The 24,932-nt window shown below is 42.1% G+C and overlaps 1 protein-coding gene across 3 annotated transcripts in view; it reads left to right on the top strand.

Moving 5' to 3' along the window:
• EPHB1 (EPH receptor B1) overlaps nucleotides 1–24,932 on the top strand; it is a 419,645-nt gene that overhangs the window by 264,108 nt on the left and 130,605 nt on the right. For all 3 annotated transcript variants that reach the window (XR_005748610.1, XM_040348729.1, XM_040348730.1), the window contains exon 4: nucleotides 10,237–10,392. Coding sequence is in view for 2 of the 3 variants with exons in the window: in XM_040348729.1 (XP_040204663.1) it covers nucleotides 10,237–10,392 (156 nt within the window). In the remaining variant the exon portion in view is untranslated. The remainder of the gene's footprint in view (nucleotides 1–10,236; nucleotides 10,393–24,932) is intronic.

Here is a 24,932-nt window from a genome sequence, read left to right as displayed (position 1 = left end):
TGCTGTCAGAATACAATGTCTCAGCAGGAGAAATTCCTTCATCCACTTTATTTGTATGGATGAAAAAATCTGGCTGAAAAAAATGAACAGTGTATGTATGGCCAGCTTTACTATTACTACCACCTTTGCAGCCAACATGTACCCTCCATTAAAATCCTTTAAGTGATTTTTAAAGGAAAAAAATGGATTTAAAAAACAAACATGTCATACTTACCTGCTCCGTGGAGTGGTTTTGCACAAAGCAGAGCCGATCCTCCTCTTCTCGGGCCCCCCACTGGCGCTTTGGGCCCCTCCCCCTTGCTGAGTGCCTTCATAGCAAACCGCTTGCTGTGGGGGCACTTGTGCATGCTCGCTCCTGAGCCAATGGCTCCCGTTGCTGCTTTGCTGCATCTCAGCCATTCTGGAGGGAGAGACCCAGGAGAGCCTTAGGTCTCAAGCTCACTGCTGTGTCAAGATCAGGCTTAGGCAAGTATTGGGGGGCAGGGCTGCTAAAAAAAACTTCAGCCTTTACAACCATTTTAATATCTGACACTTCTGGGTGTGTCAGAATTCTGTGAGTCCATGCTGCTCACTTTGCCTGCCTGAGCATAAAGTAGATCCTTCTACCTCACCATACTGGAATTACCCATATGGTTAATGGCGTGCTGCAACAATTTCTGAGTAGTTACAGTGGATGAAATATATTATCAGCACACTCACAAGATTGTCTCCAAGTGAAACGCTTATTTATTGCACGATAATCTAGCAATGGCCATGCAATAAAATAAGCTTTCTACTAGGAGACAAGCTTATGGCTGTTATGATGACATATATTTTTTAGGTGGGACAGATTAGTAACGTAGTAGCGGGATAAGGGCCATAGTGGGCAGCAGGGGGACAAAGGCACCCCACCCATCCAAATGCGTCGAATGCTGAAGATTCAAGCCATGCAAAGATTGGCTGCAACCAGTGCCGATCCTGACCTCCCTGGGGCCCTAAGCAAAATGACATGGCACATTAAAAATGAGAAGCAGGGGGCGCTGACGACAGTGACATGTCACATTAAAGAAAGTTAAGAAGGGTGGGGAGGGGGTGTTCTGCTGTCAGAAATTACTCAGCCAGCGAGTTTAGAAGCGGGGTGAGGGGGCAAAAATGCCTTCTCACCAGGCGGGGCCTCTAGTAATTTGGGGGACCCTTTGCAGCTTTGCGTGGCCCTAAGCCGCTTGCATAGTGAGCCTATAGGGAGGATCGGCCCTGGCTGCAACAGAGATAGTAATGGAACTGTACATATGCTGTATTTGTTTTATGTAACATTGGTACTCCTTGAAATGCACCTGCTATGGCAGAAAGCTGTAAAGAAAGATTGCAGCAAGTTTCAGCTTTAATTCATCTCTGGTAGACGTAGCTAAGCGTGACCCCCTAATGTCCTTGCACAGAGAGCTCAGCTGATTGTAAAGATATGAGCTACCTGGATGGGGTTAAGTGTTGAGTGTTTCTATGTCTCTGATTGGGATAAGAAAGAGAGGCCGCACTCCCCATCTCCTCTGTGTCAGGATATGAGTCTCCTTGAGGTAACCAGGGAAAGGAAATTAATAGAAGCTGGTGGAATAACCACTTTTTCAAGCAATTTCCTTTTGAAGATATGGTCTTTCTAATCTTTATTGAAGCCCTTTAACCTGTCATTCACCGCTCCTTTCTAGATATTAGCAGATGATGAGGAGAAATTGATTGCAGTGTCGGGAGTGACTGCTGCAGGGAGGGTTTTTTTTTCTGCCTTTCATCAGGGGCGAAGACAAAATGCTGTTTAAATGGCAAGAACATAATCTCAAGACTGGGAAAACAGACTGTTCCTTATGGTCACTATTCTTATATTCCTTGTATATAGAACCTATCTCATACACCCATTGGCGGTGGGCACTTTACATCCTGAGCTACTGCCTTCCACTTGGCCATAGGTTTCATTATGAAAGTTGGTGTTGCAGTCAAGATTGCTTCCTCTGTGCAAACAACACCTGTTCTGTGTGATGTTTATATAGAGTGTCCTAGTTCCACAAATGTTCTCTAGTCAGTTCTATTATTCTAAGGCCCAATGCACATGAGAAGCAAATGCAAACACATGTAAACTCAAGTTTTCAAAGGCAAAAACCGGCGTTTAAAATGCCAGTTTTTGCCTCGAATTTTGCGGCGTTTTGCAGCGTTTTACCGCGTTTGCGGCTATCAGCGTTCATAACAAAGACATTGTAGACCCTCCCAAAGCTTTGAAACGCAAAACGTTTGCGTCTGAACCCCAAATTTTGCTTCTGAAAAAACGAGCCTAAACCCAACTGCTTTAAAACGCAAAAAAATGTGAATGTGTGCATGGACACATAGGATAACATTAAATGTGTTCAGGGGCAGTTGAAAAAAATGCCCAAATGCCTCTGAACTCAAGTTTACCAGCGTCTCGTGTGCATGGGGCCTTAATGTCCTATTCAGTGCACCACTCTTGGGTTCACTAAAGCCTCGTACACACGTTTGGACTTCCATCTGATTTTTCTGTGGATTTTTTGTCCGAAGGGGCATTGGCCGTGACCTTGGTATGCATACACACGGGAGAAACATTTTCAGCCAACATATACCAAACCACGTGGTTTTTCAGCTCTTTACCGCCACCCTTTGGGCAACTTCTGCTATTGTTGTCTGATGTTTAGCATTGGTTCCTGAGCATGCGTGTGTGTACTTTGGATTTTAGTCCGATGGATTTGTGAACACACGATCGAATGATCCAACGGAACAAATGTTTTGGGTCGTGGTCTCAACGTTGTACCGGAAGTGACGTTTGCGCTCCACAGGACGCTAAGGTACCCAGAAGTGTTAATCAGAGCCGGTCTGTTGGATGCAGATGGCTTGGGGTATCTTCGCTGAACATGGGATCTAAGCAAGCACTCGCACTTTATATATATATATACACTTTAGTACGTATATATTGTAAGGGGGGGCTGCATTTGGGCATTAAAATTTGTTGAAACAATATCACACTATGTGTTTGCATCAGCTCATTGGATTCCTATTATACGTGCTCTGATTGGTGATGAAAGGTAAATAAAAAAGAGGAGGAAGATTTGACTTGGATGAAAGGCTTATTACACTTATCCTTGTGGTAAGTGCATCTCCAAAAGGGGCTCTCTGTTGTCACAAGGTGTTTCATGGGTTAACAGTGGAGAGAAGTATCCATTGATTGCACATTTGAGCACCTTTCTTCTTTTCCTTTATGAACCACATGATCAGCATGAATCACATAAAGAAGGTTGTTTTCCATTTGAACAAGAGCGCCGCTACAATATTTATGTGGACATTTACTACTTCTTAATATTGTTTCTTAGGAACAAATGTTTTGTCGGAAAATTTGAGAGCATGCACAGCCAACATTTGCTGTCGGAAATTCCGACAACAATTGTCCGGTGGAGCATACAGACGGTCGGATTGTCCGATAAATCACATCTGTCGGCCCATACATCTGATCGTGTGTATGGGCCTTTAGACTAAACATTTAGCTGGCCTCTTTCAGTGTGTGTAGCAACAAGATGTACTAAGCAGATTTAATAAATTTGCTTACCTCCCCGAGTTTTTCTATTCCTGCCACAGCAGTGCCACTTCTCCTACTGCAGTCTTTTTAATGTACAATAAATAAAAAAATCCTTGCTGCCTGGGTAACCAATAAATATTACAATTAAGCATGTGTAACGGCTACCCACTGGTAGTGAGGGTCTCAGCCGTTTGAGACGTCCTTTTCCCTGGCAAGCTGCGATATGCAGGTACCGCCGGTATATCCCATCGAACGTCCTTCCAAGAAACGAGACGTGCTACGTTTGAAGGGTCAAGTAGACTGACTTTATTTGGCATATTTCACCTGCTTATATCTGGTTACAACTGTTACAAGAACAATGACAGTTTCCGCCCTCCCCTTTTCCCAGTAGGGGGCTTCAACACAGACCCCCTGAAACAATGACATCTCCTTGAATTAATCACTTGGCCAGTTTCTAGATGCTTCGGCACCTCACCCCACTTAACATTTCCTGGCCAGGCACATAGAATTCAATTAACCTTTAAAACAATTATCACTCACACATAATCCCCATCAGCATACACCTCACAGGGGGGCTGTTTACCTGCACACAAAGAGGGTTCATTAGGTATGCGAAGGGAACATTAGCATTCCAGCAATGAAAGAGACTTGTCCAATTAACCCTTTGAGCTCAGAATACAATGTGGTACATCCATTTGTGACAAGCCATGCAGTTCCTTGTAGTCCCCCTGCACGAAGATTTTAACTGTCTCGGCAGCATGCATGTGTCCGTTACACTACTCCCCCTTTGTGGAACACTCCGGCAGACCCGGATTGATCCTTTTCGGATCAACTTGGGGATGTCCGGTCTGCTGTTAGGGTAAAAGTTCCATTTGCCTGGACAGTCCGTCGGCCTTCCCATTGGCTTACCAGGTCGGTAGCTGATGGTGACGGTGAAGAATAGAATTCAATTCTGGAACAGTCACTTGTTTTGCTCTCTCAATGGCTCCCAAAACCTGTTGCTGATGCTCTTGGGACAGATACGGCACCACCTGGATGCAAATCCCATTTAATCTTTTGACAATTTCCGCCTGTTTGTGCATTTCAATGTTCAAGCCACGGGACATCTCATAATACGTGACATAGTGTCGTTGCATCTCTGATTTCTCACTGGCCAACTTGTCACATTCCCATTTTAGACTGTGATATTGTGCCGGATCTACAGTACATGTCGGGGAAGGTAGTCTTACCCGGTTCTCAGCAGCAAGCGGGTCGATTCCAGCAACGCGGGTGGTCCCGGGACAAGCAGCAGCAGGTGTAGGTAAATAAGCCGAAGTCAGAGGGCCAATGTCGTTGCCCAGCACCACCTCGGCAGGTAGGTTGTCCATGATACCAACTGTGGTCTTTCCTGACCCGGCTCCCCAGTCTAAGTGCACACGGGTGGTGGGTACGCGAAATACAGCACCCCCTGCGACCCGGACGGCAACTGTGCGAGTGGACACGTTCTCTGGCTTTACCAGATGTTTTTGAATCAGAGTGATAGTAGTCCCGGAATCTCTTAAGCCTTGTGCTACTTGTCCATTCACTCGTACCTCCTGACGGTGATGCTGACGGTTATCCGGAGAGGCCGCTTGTATTGGGTCTGCCTCATACCAAATTCCCAGACATTCCTCAGGGCCCCCCTCGGTCTCCAGACAGTGGGCCGCAGAGGGACGTGATGGAGTGACCTCTGTGTTGGGTGTTGTGCGTCTCCAGTTGTTATTTGTAGCTCTCAAAGGGCAATAACGAGCAATATGTCCCGTGTCGCTGCAGTGATGGCACGTCACCCTAGGCGAATCCCGGGGGTAGTTGCTAGGCCCCTGAGGACGTGGTGGGACTGGAGCCCGAAACTCTGGGCGTGGGGTGACGGTTGGAGTACGCGGTTCTACCTTCTGAGCCAGCCGCGTCGTACCCTGGCTTACTTTCCTTGTCTCCGCGTACTCATCTGCTAGCCGAGCCGCCTCGTTTAAGTTAGCGGGACGGCGATCTCGTACCCAGTCTTGTATGTCTGCGGCCAGGTCTTGGAAGAAATGTTCCATTAGGAACAGCTGCAATACTTCCTCCCCGGTGTTGGCCTTGCACCCTTGGACCCAAAGGGATGCCACCCTTTGTAACTGGTTGGCCCATTCCATGTGGGAGTCCACAGCCATCTTCTTGGACTCCCGGAAGCGCCGGCGGTAGGCTTCTGGCGTTACGGCATATCGGGTTAGCAGCGCCTTTTTAACTTGCTGATATTGTAAAATATCCTCTGGAGCGAGAGCCCGAAAGGCTTCGTTGGCTTTGCCCGACAGTTTCCCCGACAAAATAGTGACCCATTGGTCTGGTGGTACCTGGTGTAGTGAGCACTGTCTCTCAAAGTCCGCCAAATATCCATCGATTTCCTCCTCACTTTCTACAAAAGCTTTAAATGCAGTGAACGGTATTTTCTTTCCTGTAGCATCGGGTGGGGGGGTAGGAACTGCAGGTGTAATGGGCTGTCTCGCTCTTACCAGTTCCAGTTCTTGTCCCCTCTTCGTTTGTATTTCTTCCCTTGCTTCCCGGAACAGCTGGTTGATTAGTTCCACGGACGTTTCTGGATACAAGGATAATCTCCGCTGTACAATCCCAGTAATTACATCTTCTTCGCTGACCGGTGCAAGGGGCTCCGTTCCTTCCATGGATCCATCCATTTCGTCCAGCTCCAGCAGGTCAGCTATCAGCTCCCTCCGTGGTCTGTTGCTGGCGCTCCTACCACGAATCTCCAGTAGATCTTTCAGTGTGGATCTTTTCAGCCTGGCGTACTGCGACTCCATTCAGAACTTGCTCTTTGGATAAAAGGACCATCCCACTGCTGCCACCAATGTAACGGCTACCCACTGGTAGTGAGGGTCTCAGCCGTTTGAGACGTCCTTTTCCCTGGCAAGCTGCGATATGCAGGTACCGCCGGTATATCCCATCGAACGCCCTTCCAAGAAACGAGACGTGCTACGTTTGAAGGGTCAAGTAGACTGACTTTATTTGGCATATTTCACCTGCTTATATCTGGTTACAACTGTTACAAGAACAATGACAGTTTCCGCCCTCCCCTTTTCCCAGTAGGGGGCTTCAACACAGACCCCCTGAAACAATGACATCTCCTTGAATTAATCACTTGGCCAGTTTCTAGACGCTTCGGCACCTCACCCCACTTAACATTTCCTGGCCAGGCACATAGAATTCAATTAACCTTTAAAACAATTATCACTCACACATAATCCCCATCAGCATACACCTCACAGGGGGGCTGTTTACCTGCACACAAAGAGGGTTCATTAGGTATGCGAAGGGAACATTGGCATTCCAGCAATGAAAGAGACTTGTCCAATTAACCCTTTGAGCTCAGAATACAATGTGGTACATCCATTTGTGACACGCCATGCAGTTCCTTGTAGTCCCCCTGCACGAAGATTTTAACTGTCTCGGCAGCATGCATGTGTCCGTTACAGCATGCATCAAGGTTTATTCTCTGATGTCTGTTTATTTGTGCATACCTGTACATCTTCACAATAAATCTCACGGTCAAGCAAGACCAACAAGAGATTGAAGCAGTTTCATTTTACTGGTATACCAGTATTTTACTGGTAGACCAGGACCAGGCAAAGTTTGAAAATCATGATCCTTGGAGCGTGGTGCATGTAAAGCCAGCTCTCTAGCAGCAGCAAAGTCTTTATTGCTAAGAAATATGAGAAGCTGATTGATTATTCAAATACTAGTTTTGGATTGACTGGGCATTCAAAAACTCAACAATCTAGACTGAATCAATGCTCCTCTAGGCGTGCAGAAGCCTCCAGTCTTCTAAAAAGTACAAGGCTGCTCAAAGTTCCATGAAGCCCTTAGACTCTGGTATAACACTTGATATGGGTGTAAAGGAAAGACACATGCCACGTACACACTGTCATTTTTCGGCGTGAAAAAAAATGTCATTTTTCAGCATGTCCAAAAAGAAGTTTTTCCAACGTCATCGTTAAAAACGACGTTGCCCACACACCATCGTTTTTGAAAAATGATGAACAAAGCGCGGTGACATACAACACGTACGACAGCACTCTGAAGGGGAAGTTCTGTTCGCCTTTAGGCTGCTTTTAGCTGATTCCTTGTTAGTAAAAGACGATTCGCGCTTTTTTGTCTGTTACAGCGTGATGAATGTGCTTACTCTATTATAAATGGTAGTTTTACCTGAACGAGCCCTTCCGTCTCATAACTTGCTTCTGGGCATGCGTGGGTTTAAAATGTCGTGCCCACACACGTTCATTTTGTACAACACGAAAAACGAAATTTTGAAAAACGAGATGAAAAAATGCAGCATGTTCGAATTTTTTTGGGGCGTTTTTCAGAAGCCGAAAAACGATGTTTCATGCCGAAAAACGACCGTGTGTACGCGGCAACAGTCGAAAAGTTCAAAATGTTTGAAACAGCCTCTACACATTCCTTGAAAAGAATGTATAATTTATTAAAAAAACTGTTTAAAACTTGCATGGTATCTGTCAAACCAGGTGCCAATGGTTCAAACCACAGATGTAATTATCCATATGAGTGTGCCTGTCTTTAGTTTAGATGGAAGGGTCCCAGATGTGTCACTGTGTGCCAGTGGTATTGCTGATGTGGTGGCCGATATCAACAGCAGCAGGGTGGATGGACAATTGTAGAGTCCCTGTCTCTTTCCTGGATGGATGTAAAGTCAACCAGAAACCCTGTGGATCTCTATGCTTGGATACCATGCAGGGGTGGCGTTGTGCTGACAACTGTCAGCTGCAGGGAAGATGGTCGATGGGGAACCTCTGTGTGATGCAAGAAATGGCATGTGACCCAGCCGGATGCTAACTTCTTCCACAGGGGTTTCAGCAGGTGCCTGATCCTTTCTGTTGTATTTAGTCTTCCCCAAGTGGAACTGATTGTGAGTTCTGCTTAGGTGTCGTTTATGCTTGGGACCCTATGTGCGTCATCCCCTCTGTCCCAGCTAGCTCTGCTGCTGGATGAAGAGAATTTAAATACAGCCACATTATCAAAGTGTCTCAAATAACTGTACTTGTTCCCATAGCAACCAATCAAAGTCTACCTTCCATTTATCTGGAGCAATATGTGAAAATTAATGGAATAATCTGCTTGCTTTAGGCTAAAGGTATTCTGTTAGATACTTTGAGCAATAAGATTTAATGCGTGCCCTTACATATGAAATATTCCATAATAGCAACAATTTTAGTACCCCAGAGCCACCAATCAGACTCCAGCTGTGCTTTTACAGGGTAGACTTTGTGTAGGTGTAGGGAAATATAGAGAGTCTTTAAAGCGGAACTACACTGCATCTGAGCACCACAAACCAAATACGCTATTTAATTCATTTTTAATATTCAAAGCAAGCTCACCCATCCATCCGTGTCTCCATGCTTTTGATGATAAATCCCCTTGCAAAACACCCCCTAGCATTTCTAGCCATGGCCATCTTGAGTAAGGGCAGGTGATTCATAAAGCACAGGATTGTCCAACCTGTGGCCCATGACAGCTATGAATGCTGCCCAACACAAAATTTCTAAACTTATTTAAAAATGTTGATTTTTTTTGGGGGGGGGGGGGGGCGGGGGTAAATAAGCATTTGCACTACTAGTGAATAAATGCAGCAGGAAGAAAAATGTGACAGTAGCGCTTAACTGGACTTTTATATGTTTTATCTTACCAAAGAAACATAATCCCACTCTTCACAATCATGCCTTATTCATGTCATCAGTTTTCGGCAGCACCTATATTTGTGAGCATGTTTTTTCAAGGATGAATCACACTAAGGACACAATTAGAACCAAAATATCTGATGAGCACCTTGAAAATGTATTGAAAATTGCTACATCCATTGAACCAGATATTGATACATTAATTTATCAAAAGCAGTGTCAGATATTGCACTCGTTTTATGTTGCTTTCTTTTACTTCATAATAAAAAAAAATTACAAAAAAATGAAGTTTTATTACTTAAGTGCCTGACTTTTTGTGCTCATCAGCTATTCTTATTGTTAGCGTGGCCCAAGACCATTCTTTTTCTTCCGATGTGGCCCAGTAAAGTCAAAAGGTTGGACACCCCTAAAATAGTATTTACTTAGTCAATATTATGTCAATATTGATTGAAAGAGTGAGGTTCCGCTTTAATTTAAAGCCCACGTTTTGCATTTTAGCAGCCATGTCTTTTTTTGTCTATATGAGAGATACCAGAGAAGGAATGCATCTAAAGGGTTATAGACAGTACAGGTCTGTTCTTTGCATTAGAAGGCTTATTTACTAAGTAGTGTTAACTCGCTGTACATGTTCTAGTGTTGACACAGCCAGTGGAGTGGAAATCAATAGGAACACAAGTAAACATATCATGAGCTCAGTCTGTCAGGCGCACCTGCCTTGATTCTGATACTGTCATTGAATGGAGGGAGCCGGCTGACTGACTGCCTATACATGTTCAGACACAACAGTCTGACTGTTTCTGACCTTCAGGCTTTTGGTCTGAAGGTGGCCGTTATTGACAGATGTCAAATACAGTTGTGCAGTCACTGAATTGTTCCTTGTTTCTTCATTCTGCGGAAATGTTTAAGTCGATGATTCATTTATTTTAGCAGCACAGATGAAGTGGGATGAATACATGAATTAATACAGGTTTTATTTTGTCTGCTTTTCCCCAGCCTGCCCAGCTGGCATGTTTAAAGCCAATCAAGGATTGGGGATTTGTGCTCCATGTCCTTCGAACAGTCGCTCCACGGCGGAGGCCTCGCCCATCTGTATCTGCCGCAATGGCTACTATCGAGCGGATTTTGATCCACCAGAGGCAACATGCACAAGTAAGTGCTCAGTATTATATAATGATAAGTATGCATATTATAATATGTCTAATGTGTATGTACATTCCTTTTTAGGTATTGAAAACTGCATTTACAATGATAGCAACGCTAATTCTGACCCCTCTATGTTATGAGGGTCATCTGCAGACTAAACTGAAATTAGTTCAGCATTATTTTTTTCAAATCATACTTACCTAGGTCGATGCAGCATCTGTCCCCGCTCTCTCTAAGACTGAGAAACAATTGAACAAAGACAGCTGATCACTCAGTTTTCAGAGCTCCATGAGCAGAGAGCTGGTCAATGTCAGTCGCTGGCTCTCTGTTCTGCCCCGCCCCCCGCCCCACGTGCTCACTAGAGTTCCAGGCTGTGGAGGGGGTGATAGAGGCCGACTCAGGCTCGAAAGGCTGATCTGGGTGCCGGTCCAGGATGTAGGTGAATCGTGCCCCAGCAAGGCTCTGTGACATCAGCTGACGGTCTTTCTGCTAAAAACTGGTCACAGGAGTGCCGAGTGATACACAGGAGAAGTACAGCCAAACGAGCTTTGGCTGTACTTCTCAATAATGTTTATAATCAAATAGTTTTATGAATACACAATCAAAATTTGAATTTTAAGATTCATTTATTAATTAAATTATTTGTTTAATTTATTAATTTAAAAATGAAGATCACATATGTAAATACATGTACTTTATACATCCCCTCTCAGACCCCAAACAGTCCAACCAAAGCATGGCCTATAATGTTTGTGGGGGCCTAGAGCCAACCACAACATAGAAAATATAGTATGCTGGACTAAAGTGTAAGTATACATATATGAAATGTTAGCTATGGATGAGGCCTTCCTTAACATGTTTTGCTTGTTGCTTCCTCAGGAGTAGGGTACTCTAAGGTAAAGAATAAAATACAATACATGTAAAAATGTCAAGGAAAGCACCCCAACTTATGGCATAAATATAAGACAAACACAGACTACAATAACATATAGTATAATACAATAGCAGAATATATATATTATTATATAACATGTTTTCATAAATGGTATTGTGTTCTATGTTTGTATATAGTATGATTAATAGATAAGATAAGATGATGACACAAGTTAATATGTAAAATGTTACTATTAGGTATTTTTATTCCTGGATCATAAAGTATAGTGTTTGATAATAGAAAAGCTTTTCCATTGGACATTTAATGTACTGGGTATCCTCATTGTTCAATAAGAAGGTGGAAGGTTGCGTGGCTTAAAATTTGAGATTTGCATAGACCTTTAGCTGTCTATTCTCCTGGGGCTTTCAATGACAAAGCCTCCACATTTGGATTATTTTCCTGAAAAACTCAGTTTGAAGTGCCTGGGTTTATGACAGGTTTACTTTAGAGATCGACATGATCCTGATCTTCCAATGTTTGAGTAACATCTATAACAGTGGTGGTGTCCAAGGTAAAAGAGCATGAGCTAGAAACGTATCCACAATTTGAGGGGTGGACCACATTAAAGTTTTTGTTGAGTTACATAAAATTTAGGAAAGTGTATGATTATGAAGCAAAGGTAAATTTCTAATATTTAATTAGCTTTCCTGGTAACTGTAACTTACTGATGCTGGGCTTTGCAGGCGCTTGTCCCTATTCCCCAAACAGAATGTATGCGCAAGAATAATAGCTTTACTGCTCTCTTCCAGGTTAATAATAGAGACAATTGGCAATGCAGTATCTCCAAGAACCTGGACTAATAAAGTTTGACAAATGCTGGAAGAACAAAGTGCGGCTGTTGTCCTTGTAAATGCATAATGTGCACAGTAGTCTATATAGTTGGTGGGCTTGGAGGGACAGCTGAAGTCAAGCTTACCATGCATGTAAATCACCTGGCGTCAACATTAGAATCAGTAATCCAATGTCTCAAAAGCAGTTTCAGGGCTTTTTACTTTTGACGTCTAACAATATTTGATTAAATAAATGTAATTATCTTTTATTAACAACCTCAAGGGCATAAAAGAAGGTACCATGCGCCATCAGTTGGACAGTCTCATCATATAGTATTTTAACAAGCGGTGCATTGTAACCTTGTCTTGGTGCTGCATTTCCAATCATTGCTTATAGTACATAAGAACTTGTATGGGTTTGTATGGTTTTTTGATAAATCATGTTTACATTCTGTAACCAGATTAGCTTTGCTCAAAACTTCCTTTTAACACGAAACCGTGGAAAGAGAAATTGTTCTTGCAGATGTAAGGAGAATGGCTAGTGGTCTACGATGAAATACATTTATTGTCTCCCTGGAAGCCTCTACTGACCTCGTTTTATTGCTTTGTACAATTATCTGGGAAAAGGAATTTACAAATATACTATCTCAAATAACACCAGAGCCATCTTTTCTGCTTCCATCCCAAAAGATTATGCCACTGTGTTCATTTAATATTAATAGTATTATTATTACTTGGGGTGTTAGGAAAGCTCAGTGCTGGTTAACCCTGATGATGCTGGATATTCCTAAATTGTCATGCTGGTCACAATAATCTGTATGGACACAGACAGACTGATATTTATATACTGTATTTGGTCACAGATTGTTGAGCTAAACTTTGAGTAGCAGACCAGATATTGTCAATTGATTGTTGATACAACTAGCTTCTCAAAACAGGCATACAGAATACCTTCAATTTGTATATGCAAATTCTGACTTTCAGAAATTTGCCAAGTGTTCCAATTCTTGCACAGCAATGCCTTGGCTCCTCATAGTTTGTTCAGGTACCAGGAATGGCATTATATTAGATGTGTGCGTGTGGGGGGGGGGATGCATCTACTACCAACTATCAAACATTGGAGCAATTTGGGGTACCCTGTAGGTGTATTAAAGAGATGGCTGTACCTGCATGCATCAAGTGGCCTCTGGGATGCTACTGTTGGTGTATGTGTTAGCCTTAGACTAAATACATATTTTCGTTATATGTTCCCAGTGGCACTGTTAGTTTGTTAGTTTGTACAATATTAGCAGCATTATTCACATGCTTAAGATCTGAATAACAACTGCAAACGTGTGGAACGTAGTAGTTGTCCTATGGTTTCCTGGGTCACAGGGGCTCCTATCCAATTGGAAGCTGGCACTCCATGTTACTCTAGGCGGTCATCTTGGGTCAGGCAACGTCTATTTAAAACTCTGGTTCCCAGGCTTGGCGCGTATTTTGCATATCACTAGAGTAGGGACAGGTCATCCATCGGGCTTACTGGCAAGCTGCAGGATCCTTGTGTATTGGAATAAACCCTTGTCCTCACCATGCTGACACCATAGACTGGCATTTGTTTGGCTGGTCCTTTACTGATCTGTTTACTGATCTGTGTTTTTTTTTTTTTGTTAAATAATTTTTTATTGAAATGTTTGTAAAATAAGAAATACAAATAAACAGAAAAAGAGGTAGATACATGTCTTAAGTAAGTACATAAATCACCAAATAGTAATGCGTTTCAGTAAAACTTGTTTCTTAGCAGTCCATATTTCCCATGCCTTTTTAAAATCTGTCACAACTTAGGGAATTGATGGCCAACATGTGCTCGAGAGTGTAGTTTTGCCGGACCATGGCTTTAAAGGGTCACTAAAGGAAACATTTTTTTTTGCTGAAATGACTGTTTACAGGGTATAGAGACATAAAAGTTAACTGATTCCTTTTAAAAATGATTAAAAGTAGATAAAAATCAATCATATAATGTGCCTCTAGTTTCACTTTCACTTTTAAACTGGTTTCATGTTCCTGTGAACTAGAGAGACACACAGAACAAAAACAAACAAATCCAGGGCAGTGTTTTGTTTTTAAAATGAATCTGATTGGTTCTGGGAAGTTTTAGACACACAATAATGACAGCTTAGACCACCGTGAGAAAGCTCCCAGTACTGTGGTTATAAGGAAACAGACGAGCAGGAAGTGTGGAGATCACAGCAGAATTACAGCAACTTCAAAGCAAAAACAAACAATGAGGACATGAAACCAGTACTGCAGTAAGGTAAAGGAAGCTATTTAGATAAAAAAAAAAATCCTTTAATGACCCTTTAAGGTCAGAGATTTTGATGGAGTCGGTTGACTTCCAATTGCGGAGTATTATAGATCGAGCTGCTATTAGAATGTGAGCGACTACTACTCTGAAGGCACTTGGATAGGAATCAATACCAGTATGTAGGAGCAAGATTGTGGGGAGAAATAATCCTAGTGAGGGAGGCAATAAGTTGGAATACTTGCTTCCAAAAGCTTGTCAGGGTTGGGCGTTCCCAAAGGATGTGGAGCAGGTGTCCCACTTTCCCACAATTCTGCCAGCAAAAGAAGGAGTTAGTAGGAGAAAATGTCGCTAGCCTATAGGGAGTGTAGTACCATCTGTTGGTTATCTTAAGCGTCATCTCCCAGTGATTGAAAGTGTGTCACTCTGCGGATTTCTCTGAATGCGGATAACCATTGGTTGGGATCAAATTAGAAGTTAAAGTATTTTTCCCACTTCAGGATAGTATCTGTTTTAAATAATTTTAGCTTTTTTACTGTTAAAAAAAAATAATTTTAGCTTATCCTGTAGAATGTTATAGAAACAGGATATACCTTTTTCTCTGGTTATAGTGGAGTTGAAGAATTGCCAGGCTTTTTCCTTTACATAAATCTCTGGGATAGGGTGGCGGCGAAGGAAGTGCATAATTTGTGCGCAGGTGAAGCATGTAGAGCTTGGGAGTTTGAACTTGTTCAATAATTCTGGCACAGTTTGGGGTAAAGGAGGATCGGTAATTTCATGAACACAATTAGCGCCAGCCAAGGCGAGTGGCTTAGTGGAGAGTAAAGGAATCATGGCCTCCAGTGAGCTAAGAGGGAAGTTTTTATACTATTTTTGATTTAGTGGGGGGAGGTTGGTTAAGTAGCATCCTCCAAGCTTTTAGGGTTGATTGGATTGGAGGGGAAAAAACAGAGATGTCCCAGGGCCTCCAGAGATCGCTCATGAGGAAAGACAATAAGTCTTCCGTGGGCACCATGGCTGACTCCACATCTAGCAAGATTGGACCATTCATTCCATTAAACCAAAATTTGATTTGTTCCATCCTGACCACTCAATAATAATCCTGGATATCTACCAATCCTGCCCCACCAACATATTTATATAGTGTTAAGTTTAAACTAGGGCAACTGGCTTTTTTACCCTTTCATTTTAGTAGTTGACCTGACAGAGATTTCAAGTATGAAATGGTAGGTGTTCTAAAAATATAAAGGATTTGAGGCAGTATAGTAATTTTGTATGCTGCTAGCCTCCCCGACCAAGAAAGCTCCTGTTTTGAGATGTCGTTTAGCCGAGCCTCTAGTTTTCAGAGTAAGGGTTTTAGAGTTGGATGAGGCAAAAGAGGAGGAGGTAGGGTGTGATCACCTTCGGACTCCACGTATAAGGTAGGGTAGATTAGAGCATCTGTTTGGTTTTAACTTGGACGCCTAGGTCCAGGATAAGCAATTTGGTGTAATTTACTTTGTAGTAGGAAATAGCGCTGAATTGACGATATTGTCAGGCCATAGCCTTATCGTCTGGCCGTATGGAGCAAGCACGGCTGCCATTCTGTTGTGACAAGGAGGAGAGTGTAGGGAAGAAGCCAGACAGCTGTGTCAGCTCCTTCTGACCCCTCGTTATAGCGTCGGTGATCCTTGGTGAGTGGGGGTCAGTGACTGATTAAGGGCAGCGGAGGCTGGGATAAGTGGAGGTTCCCTCTGGTGGCAGAACGGAGCTCTCTAGCAAACGTGCATGCTGGAGCTCGGTCGCCATGCGACATTGAAAGGTTCCTAGTAAAGTGCAGGAACAGACCATCCTTTCCGAAAGCATCCCCACTTGAGTAATTGCGTCCAGGCTGCATTCCACCCCTTGAGACAGACACCGTTGGCACAACTGAGGCCTACTTTTACTACACATTTTCATACTATGAGTGCACCTGGTCAGGTTGCCTTTCCACCAGGCCTGTTCTGAATTGCCAAACTTCAGTTACAATATATTTCTGTTTTTCTGCACTTGTGTTTTTCTGCCACTGCTACACCTACCCACAAGTGTATTTCCTCAGTTTCTAGATATGTATATATAATCTAGCCCTTTTCTAAACCTTGACCGTTTATAATACAGGATACTAGACTTGAATGGTGGAGTTACAATGAAATGAACAGAGGCCAATTATTTGAAAGTGCCATTTAATCCAGCTGTGTATTCATTGGAACAATTTCTATTGGAGTGCACCGTTCTTTTGGTCTAACACCACAAACCTGCTGAGAGAAAATGATGGCAGTGTGTTGACCTCGCTGGCATGTTGGTACTCCTTCATTATTTATTTTAAAAGCTGAGACAACCAGTTATGGCCAGAAATGCTTGGGGTGTTTGTCAAAGTGATTTCTCGGGGAAAAAAAGCATGGAGACATGGATTGAAAGCTGAGTTTGTTTTGAATTTAAAAATTAAAGTGTTTTTGTTTTGTGGGGCTCAAATACTGTGTAGTTACTGCTGTAAGTTTGGCTTGAAATTGAGTGTGGGAATATGGAGGATTCATGAGTGCGGTGGAATTATGCAGTAGTGTGAATATTCTTTGAGATCTCCATATTTTAAGATTTTTTTATTTCTCTAGGCCATCTTTTGTAAGGGATATTTTGCAAAGGAAGTGAACGCATACATTTTAGAGACTTCTGTAGATAATATCGTAAAACGTGGCTTTTATAGCTAGTACAGTATTGCCAATGAGAACGTTTGCTGACTCCATTCCAACTACCGGAATATATTACCTGTTTAGAAATATCCACATAAAAATATCTGAACCTTATTGGGGCTTATTCACATAGGTCACAGAGGGCTGCATATTTCCAGAACTCTCTGTATCTTTGCCCTTTAGGAGTCACAGTCATTCAAATACAGCAACAGCCAATACTGTTGTGCTACATAATGATATATATATATATATATATATATATATATATATATATATATATATATATATATATATATATATATATATATAATTTGTACTATATAATGTATATACGTTTACTATATCAGATCATTTGTTTTTAATGTGTACAATGACCAAGACATCAATCTTGAGCCATCTTGTCACAATGCTGTTATTTACATACTGGATGGTAGTAAATAAAGTTATTGATTATTAAACATCCTAATAAGCTGAACTCTAGTATAAGTGATTATAAATAATGAACTTACACAGCCTATATGGCTCCTCTAGTATGGGTGGGCTATCTGGAAACCAGCATCTATGTACTTATCTATGTTATTATGCATCTATAGGGAATTCCCTCCCACTAAAGAGACTATTTGAATTCCTAGTAAACTATTTTCAATGAGAAACAGCAAGTTATTTTGTGTGTGATTTACTGCCATAAAATATATCATGAACGGGATGACCTGGACAACTAAAACCCTTTGTAGACAGCTGTGAAAAGCACATTTCCTTTTAGAATTTTTACAGGAGCTGGGGCAATGTGTATTCTATTTTTCACTGGCCCCTGTAGACCGTGTGATTGGATAGTGTAGGGGAAGTTGGGGATCAGTGACACTAACAGTTTTTGTTTTCCGTTTCTATCTAGATTCACTTAATCTCCTTGTTGAAATACTTTTTTCCACATTGTTGGCTGCATTTATGAATTCTTAGGCAAAATTCCCCAACTACTACAGCACATTAATAAAAAACAAGCTTACGGATGCTCTGTCAACCTTGATATTTTTTTAACTGTTCAAGCATTTGGGTAGGTGATGTCTGCTGCATAATGATAAGGCAATCTAGGTGTTGATGGACAGGTGATCATTGACCTAAGTTTGCGTTGTCTGACTACTGTTCATACATTTAAATTCAGTCAATACAGAAAAGTAGCAATACTTATTCAGTGGCAGAGTTTAAAGGTATTATTCAAAGGAAGTAAATAACCAATAGAAATACAACCCATCCGTACTTACACATCCTGTCAACTCTACTCTCTAAGTAATCAAAACAGAAGGTCAATGTCTACATATTGTGCTGCTCCAGCAAGCTATCAAAACATGAATGGAAAAATATATTGGGTCTATTTAGTTCTAGTTTACATGTTTTCAACTATATGTGTGTATATATATATATATATATATATATATATATATATATATATATATATATATATATATATATATATATATATATATATACAGTGTGTATATATGTGCCTTAACTAAAGCTGGCCATACATGGATTGAAATTCAGCTGGTTCAGCAGGGACTGGCTGAATTTTGATCCGTGTATGTGCAGGGTGGTTGTACAGAAGTCAATCTACTGATCAGATTTGTGCCGCTCACTCAGCACTCCCCACTGTCAGAATACAGTAGCTCAATGGAAAGGATTCCTCAATTCACACTGAATGATGGAATTGATTATTGTTTTTCATTCAACCCACTTGAACTTGAAAAAATGAATCGTCTATGGGCTGCTTAACTTTTGTCTATTAATTTTTGTTTTTTAATAACAGTGCACCCAGGCTAATTTCTATCAAAGTGCAGTGGCCACAGTTGGAACTATCTCTCTTATAACCTTTTAAAGTGAGGGCGAAGCTATTTTCTTTCAGCCACTCTGTTTTTATTTGAATGTCTGGTTAAATGGCTTTTTTCAATAGAGCAGATACGAATACACCTGACAAGGAGTATGCAGCTTCAACTGTTGGCAATAATTGTAAAATATAAATACCATATTCATATGCAGTAGTAAATATTTACTTGACAAATATAATAAATGAAGAAAATAGTTTGAATATATGTATTTTTTATTCCACTACTAAATAGATAATGAAAATATACTTAAAAACACCAGCACCATCTGAGTGCCAAAATAAAGTTAAATAAAAAATTCCTATAAGATTCCTCTGGAGTACAAAGCTGGTGGCATAAATACCCATTTACAAAAAAAAACGAGAATAAACATTTTATGTTAAACAATTTTATACTTGCAATGTTAATGAATTGAACCTGAGGAAATTAATGTGGGGTACCATAGTGAACGATATTCGCATTGACGTGTGGATTTCACTGAAGGTAACCTTTGCTTACGTTTTTCTATCAAAAGCTAAATTTTATGAGTGACAGGTTTACTTTAAGAGGCAGAATTGATGGTCTTGTGTTTGCCCCAGAACTGCTTCTGCCCCCCTGTACAAATCTATGGAATGCAAAAGCAAGTGAAGTAGATCAAATGCAAGTCAACTGCAGATCAAATACACCTCTAATTAATCCTGAATGATCTCTGAAGCATCATTAATTATTGTCAAAAGCACCCTGCATTGGTCAATTGAAGCCCATCAACACTGACCCTTATAGCGTTATGGCCATCACCAATTTTAAGTGTATATATTTGGACCTAATAGTAGGTAAACATGGACAGATGGATCAGACTAGTTAAAGGTTTTTCTTTTTGCCTAAAGAAGTACGAGTACAAATCTGCATATTGAATAGATATGTGTAATTGAACATATGTTGCTTTACTTCCTCCTAGAACCATCTTGGAATACCTTGTTTAGTTTCTGTAAAGAAGAAATATTACTGTCTACAAGTGCGAGACATTTGTCTGTCAGTTCTGTACTTTCTGTCATTACTGTACATGGAGGGATAGCTGTAACTTAGTTCAGGAGACAGGTGAAATCTGTTATCATTGACTGTCCATTGACATCTGACTGAATTCATGTTGTCTTTATTAGACCTGCATGGATGGGCTTAACGTATAAAGTATAGTATTTTTGTATTATTTTTCTTTATTTGTTAAAAATAAAACAATTCATCTTCTGCCAGAAGGTGGAGCTCCAGTCTCTGTCCTCCAGGTTAAATAGTAAATATGATATAACAATGTATAAATGTACGCATGTACAAACTTAAAAAGGAAAATAATTTTGAACCAGGTTCATACTTATGAAAACACACCCACTCTACCTAAGCTGCATACACAGTTATATGGGGTACTCACATGCCACAGCAAAATTATCCCAACTATTCAAGTAAATTTGGTGGCATTTTAACTCACCACAACTGCTTGTAACGCATGCAGTTCTGGCACGGTGGTGCAGGCTTTAGGAGGTTATAACAGGCCTTGAAAGGTAACATAACATCTCCTCGCCACCTGTCAAACACCCTCAAAATGGTTTACCACTCATTGCTTATCAGAGGACCAACACAAGGGTAAACAATTCCTAATAGTGCCAAGAGTTTTTCCTATGTGCCACTGAGGACCCAATATGCAGACAGGACAAGGCACAATCCTACTTCACCACAACCCAGGCCAAAATGCCTGCTGAGAGGTTGCATAGGCACCATACACCACAAGTGCTGCCTCAAAAAAGGGGGAGGCAGTGTGCAAATTTGATGCCTGCCCTACAGCTACAGCATTTGACATATTTTCTTTTAAATATATATAAAACCAATATTTTGGATGGGAATGGTTTATAACCCTTGTCAGGTTTTTATTACTGTCTCTGCCTAGTGTGGAGATTCACCCCCTCTGTTTGTCATGGTAACTATTGTCTCTTGTACAGAAAGTGATGGTAAAACCAAATTTTTGGGGCTCTCACAAGAACAGAAGGTGAGGGGACAGCTGCTATATCTAACACCTGGATTTTTCTTTGGAAGGAAGAGAGGAAAGATCTGCACATCCACAGAGTCTTATGGTGGTATGACTGAGACAACCTCAGTCTGGGCTCCCAATGGGCCACGCCCCCAAACCATTTCACTTGGCCCCTCAGATGCACATGATCCCCATGACCCCATGAGGGGCAAGGTGAAATGTGTTTGGGGCGTGGCCTGGTGGGATCCCAGGCTGAGGTTGTCTCTCTCTTACCACCATAGTTCTCCATGGATGTGCGGCACGAAATCACAATGTGGACAAATGGTCAAAATGAGGAGGAAAAGCTGGGCAATTGTCAGACATGTACGTACCAGACTGGAGAGCCCAATGGAGCAGAGGAAGGTCTCCCTTACGTGTCCGACTCACGGTCCCTGGTAGTATGAACAGGAGGCATGGGAGTGTGGAGTGGTATGAAAGCCTGGCAGGTAGTTGCAGTAGATGCGGCTCTGGATCCAGGTGCAGAGGAGAAGGTGTCCGACTGGACAGACAAGAGGAAACAGGAATGAATGAAAAACTTATAAAGCGCGGCGCATGCGAACTGAATCGCTTCTGGGCGAACACAGGCAGACGATGCCGAGCAGGAGCAGAGCGGGATGGTTGGGTCACAGGCAGGGTTGGCAACAGGCAGGCAGAGAAGTACAGAGGAGCAGGCGGGTTCAAGGTCAAGGCAAGCCAAGGTCAGGTTCAGGCGGAAGGCAAGGATAATCCAATAGGCAGGCTGGGTAATCAGGAGACAAGATTTCAGACAGGTAACAAGAGCAAGGGTCACAGGGACCTGCAGATCAGACAGCACTGATCCAAGGCATTCTGACAGCTTAAATAAGCAGATTGGTGACAAGAGCCACGTGCACTCTGGCACACTGGCACGCACACTAGCATGCACAGGCACGCGCAGGCGCGCGTCGGGGCGACTAACAGTGTGTCCAACATGGGAAGCTCTCTGACAGCAATCTTCTGCAATAACATTTGTACAAATAAGGTCCATAAAGACACAGATGAGCGATTTTGGGGTGAAGGAACTTGACTGGCCTGCACAGCGTCCTGACCTCAATCAAATAGAACACCTTTGGTATGAAGCGGAGACTGCGAGCCAGGCCTTCACAAATGCGCTTCTGGAAGATAATATAGAAGATAATATAGTGTTGTTCAAGCTAAGCAACTACGGTACATCAAATTTATCCTTCTCTGGCCAGTACTTGCCATGCTTTGTAAAATGCCAAATACTTATCTAGTTATAGCATACTTCAGTGGATGTAGAGCTAAAATGGGGAGATAAACACAGTTTGAGGAGAGCTACAGACTTAGGTTTGGCCAATGACCTGCACTATACAATAGAAATAGAGGAGACATGTCTGTTCCTAATTCAAATAGTTTACATATATTATTATATCTTATCTTATTCCTCATCCCCAAGAGTTAATAAGCATAGTTTAATCCATGGTTAGGCTTTCAATTGAAATCCATACATAAGGAGCCCCCACTAATCTATGTTAATTCGGCCTGCAGTAGCTCTGAAAGGTATAATGGAAGGAAGACATCACAACTTTAATTTAAGTACTTAATTTTGATTGCAGAGTGGTGGTGAGAGAGTTACAACACTGTTTGTTGTGACCAGAGTTATGATCATTCCACATGGTGGCAGAAACACAATCACGTCACTCCTGTCGTGGCAAAAAGCTGGGCTGTACGCAGAGCATACCGCCATTTTGCCCTGTGCTATAAAGCACAGAATCCATCTTAATGAAATAATCCATAATTACGCTAAATATATTCACTCACCATCATTCTCTGCCATTCATACAAGCAAGAGACCTCACACCAGCATGTTCTCATTCCATTCAGCTCTTAGTCATCATCTCTTCTGACCTCAAGCTCCTTTTCTCTTTATTTATGTCAATTTGAATAACAAAAGAAGGTGGTGGCTTTACAAAACAGCCAATCAGACATGGTGTATACATTCAAAAGAACCAATCACAGACATGTGATTCAAACAATGCTAGTAGTGATGTATACAAATGGCTGCGGGCAGTCGTCATGCTCTGTGAGACACAAAGGGATCAGATAGCATGGCTACTGCACACAGAGCCATGTGCAGACTGCCATTGTTGCAAACCATACTTAAATCATGGATCAGATAACCATAATTTTCATATAGTTATCCTACAGTTTCCAGGTACGCAGATCTGTCCACTTGGGGTCATTTAATGCAGTCGGCAAGAAGTGGCCAGTCCCTTGCTGAGGCATAAATTAACGTCCCTAAAAGGAGCGTGCAGATCTGCTGTTTCCATGGAAAGGTGTTTGCCCCAATGGCCTTCCACCAACGTCTGTATGCGTGTATTCGCTCACCTGAGCGCACTACAGCAAAACCGACACTGGGGGGACATCTGACAACATACATTTATAGAATTTTCCACAACACTCCCAAAGGAATTCATTTAGCTTTGATGATAATGTCCTGGCATTCGGTTTACTCAGCCTTTTGCTAGATCTCCCCATACCAGCAGAGCTAAAACACACAGGTAGGCCATATTGATCTCAATGATAAAAAGTAAATGAATGTGTAAGAAATTGCACACTACTATTCTATACCAAGCAGCATAATGGCTACAGCTCAGTATATATAGGACAGTTTTGCTGATAAAAAAAAAAATGAATAGATTCCCCCACCAACGCAAGTGAGATGAATGGAGGAATCCTACCTGCTGTGATATTGTATTCTGACAGCGGGACCCTCTGCTGTCATAGTATACTGGTCAGCACTACAGCCGATTGGCAAAGGGATCCTGCGCTTGACTCTCAGCTAGGATAGTATCTGTATAGAGCTTGCATGTTCTCCCCGTGTTTGTGTAGGTTTCCACACACTCCGAAGACATGTTAGTAGCTTAATGGACTCCTGCCTAAATTAGCCCAAGTATGTATGTACAAATTGACTAAGTGCTATCCCATTTTTCATGCCGGTCCCAAGCCACTGGGGTGGGCTAAGGAAAGATCTAGCTACCTTAACACAAACAACCAATGTTTGCACTCCTCCAAAAATCACTTAATCACATAACCTCCTTAGGAAGAAAAACGAAATTAGCGTGAAATGCGTCAACCATTTCTCCCTCTCCCCTTCTTATGGATTGAGGCTGTTTTTATTATCTGTGTTTGAATAAAGTGATTTTTTGAGGATCTTAAAGGGGTTGTAAAGGTTCGTGTTTTTTCACCTTACGGCATCCTATGCCGTAAGGTGTAAAAACACCTGACAAACACGGGCCCCCCGTTTTACTTACCTGAGCCAGTTCACCTGTCCACGGCGTCCTCTTCTCCACAGAGTCTCGGTGCTCATTGGGTAGATTGATAGCAGTGCAGCCATTGGCTCCCGCTGCTGTCAATCAAATCCAATGGTGCGGCCACCGGGGGGCGGGGCTGAGTCATACACTCGGCGGCTATGTACGCAGAGTGTATGACACTGGAGCGCGCCTGCAAGGTAACCCCCTCAGAAGAGAGCTTTCCAGAGGGGGTTAGTTATTGCGGGGAGAAGCTGTGAGAGCAGCTGTGGGACCCCAGAACAGTAGGAACGGGGCCACTCTGTGCAAAACAAACTGCACAGTGGAGGATTTTAAGTATAATATGTTTGTTATTAAAAATAAAAATAAACCTTTACAACCACTTTAAGTGTGCAGCCATCCAGATTTTGTTGTTTGTGCTATATGGCTGCGAGCTGGACTTTCCGGAGTTCCGGTTTTGGACTTACCTGGAGCAGCTGTTTTTGTGTTAGCTACCTACCTATAGAAAAGGCTTTCAAACATGGTGCCCAAAGAGCTGGCCGAAAGAATCACTGAGAGTGGGAAATGACTGAATAGGTATATACATACATTTCTTTGTTATGAAGATTTCCTTTACTCTGTGGTATACTACTGTAATCTGTGAATTCCCCAAAT

This window comes from Rana temporaria, chromosome 4 (genome assembly GCF_905171775.1).
Source record: "Rana temporaria chromosome 4, aRanTem1.1, whole genome shotgun sequence".
Taxonomy (NCBI): Eukaryota; Metazoa; Chordata; class Amphibia; order Anura; family Ranidae; genus Rana; species Rana temporaria.
The sequence above is the reverse complement of the archived record's forward strand: the minus strand, read 5'-3'. Positions and strand labels throughout refer to the sequence as shown.